The sequence below is a fragment of the Macrobrachium nipponense genome, chromosome 2 (assembly GCF_015104395.2).
Source record: "Macrobrachium nipponense isolate FS-2020 chromosome 2, ASM1510439v2, whole genome shotgun sequence".
Taxonomy (NCBI): Eukaryota; Metazoa; Arthropoda; class Malacostraca; order Decapoda; family Palaemonidae; genus Macrobrachium; species Macrobrachium nipponense.
Window position 1 is genome coordinate 125788501 of NC_087201.1, and position 2344 is coordinate 125790844.

The 2344-nt window shown below is 34.8% G+C and overlaps 2 protein-coding genes across 2 annotated transcripts in view; one reads left to right on the plus strand and one right to left on the minus strand.

Moving 5' to 3' along the window:
- The window catches only part of LOC135220972 (calcium and integrin-binding family member 3-like), a 17604-nt gene extending 17518 nt beyond the window's left edge, over positions 1–86 (minus strand). The window contains exon 1 of the mRNA XM_064258653.1: positions 1–86. This exon is cut by the window's left edge and continues 235 nt beyond it. The gene's annotated coding sequence lies outside the window, so the exon portion shown is untranslated.
- A 1320-nt stretch (positions 87–1406) lies between these two features.
- Positions 1407–2344, plus strand: part of LOC135220975 (synaptosomal-associated protein 29-like) — a 181961-nt gene continuing 181023 nt past the window's right edge. The window contains exon 1 of the mRNA XM_064258662.1: positions 1407–1627. Coding sequence (XP_064114732.1) covers positions 1540–1627 — 88 coding nt within the window. The 5' untranslated portion in view covers positions 1407–1539. The remainder of the gene's footprint in view (positions 1628–2344) is intronic.

Below are 2344 nucleotides of genomic sequence, written 5' to 3' on the forward strand. Positions count from 1 at the left end.
AAGATGTAATGAAAAACTTCTCCCATACGGAAGCTATACAGGGGAGATGACACAAAACGTTTTGAGACACAATTCTTTCAGAAGTTTTGAAATCTGACGCAACTTTACAAACAATATGTGAAACGTGCACGTGGCACTCGGCAAAGACATACGCGGACAAGACCAGTCTGCTCAACAGACACGTACTCGACTCGATCGATCTAAGTAGAAGTCCCTTATCATATGTGATGACAGAATCCCAAAACACAACGAAGACTCGAGCTCTCTTATCAAACGTTTGACAGATTTTGAAAAACAACTCTAGCTTTGAACGGACAAAGATATTGTCTCTCTTTCTACATTCTACATTATATATTCTTTTATATATGTAATGCAGAAATCTGAACACACATTTAAAACATCCTAACTCTAAGCTATCTAGGAATCTGAAAAAATGTTACCAAAATCTTACACACAATACTTTATACAGTCAAAAAGGGGATATATGCATTTTGAAAGTAGCAATATATATATATATATATATATATATATATATTATATATATATATATATATATATATATATATATATATACACACACACACACACACACACACACACACACACACACACACACACATATATATATATATATATATATATATATATATATATAATATATATGCACGTGTATATGTATGTATATATGTGTAGGTTTGTTCATCATTTTGTAAGCTAATTCTAGTCACCAAATTACTGGAAATTCTGAAACCTCAAGAATACTTTTTGACATTTGTTATAATATATATATATTATAGGAGTTATATATTAAACACACGCGCGCGCGCGCGCACACACACACACATATATATATATATGTATATATATATATATATATATATATATATATATATATATATATATATATATATATATATAATACAACTAGTGCTATTTTTTTTTATCCTAGTGCAACGGCAACGGTAAAAAAAAGAAGAAAAAAAAAAAAACACTGATTGCGAACTAAATTATAAATGGAAGTCAAACAAGTTACTTTAGACTTTTAGAGCTATGATGGGACTTGCAGCAATTGTATGTTGAACTCTCATTTTGCCGATATACTGTCAGTTTAAAGAGACAGGAAATTCAAGAGATTAATAAGAATATGATATTGCGTAAATGTTGAGCGATTATCATAACCAAAAGTATAAAATACTTTCTGCTAACATATGTCTTTCACAGCACATTTATCCTGTGCCTTATACTAGCCCTACTCTAATGCTTCTAGTAAGAGTTCCGTATAATTGCATTAATGAATGATTTGTGGAATTTTATTTTTTAATAATAAAGAGCATGAGTTTATAGCGTTATCATTTCCAACTGTTTTTGGTTGGAGGAGATTGCTACTGAACGAAGCCCTGCTGAATCATCTGGCCGTGATAATGACGTAATAAGAAGTGACGTTCACTCCAGTAACAACCAAAACTCAAACCAGTCAGTGTAAAGTAACCCAGATCAGTGGTTGGTAAAGTTGGAAATCTTTGTGTTCTAACTAGGGTCATGGCGAATTATGGACGAAGTGGTGGATATGCCTTAAATCCAAGCAAACCAGCCTTTTCGATGCTCGATGACGACGATATGGCATCAGGTGAGATGATTAATAGCCCTAGCAGTTAAAGTCTTAGCTAATAGATGCATAGCCTTAGATTGTAAACAAAGGCCAATTTGCCTTAACCTTGTGGGGTCCGAGATTTGCAAGGCTACTACTATGTAAAAAAAAGTTTCAAGTTTTTACAAATACCTATCCTCTCATAGGCATAGGGCTCTTTATTTAAGGTTGATGTGGCAGTACCTATTTAGCCAATAGTATAGCCTATAGCTATACCTGGTAGTAGCCTAGTACTATATACCTAGGTTAGCCTAGCTAGGTAGCCTACGTACCTATTTATTAATTTGAGCAATACCTACTACCTACCTATCCTAGGTATGCCTTTCTTCGGCTGTCAAGATTAGGACGGAAGAGCTTCTACCTAGCCTAGATAGCCTACGTACTTAGGTATCTGTTAAAATTAAGTAGAGAGGCCCCATCGCAAATTATGATCCTTGCCAGAGGTAGAAAGGTCTAAATACGTGAACTTGTGATACCTACTACTAGCTAGTACTAGGTAGCTACCATATTTCAATAAAATTAGGCTTGGTCCCTAACATGGCCTAAGTGATATACCTAGGTAGTAGCCTAGCCTGAGACTGATTCATACCCACACACAGTGCCTCAGTGGTGTGGTTGGTTTGGTGTTTGCTTCTCACCTCATGGTCGTGGGTTCAATTCTCTGCCATTCCATTGAGGAGTGAGAGATGTGTATTT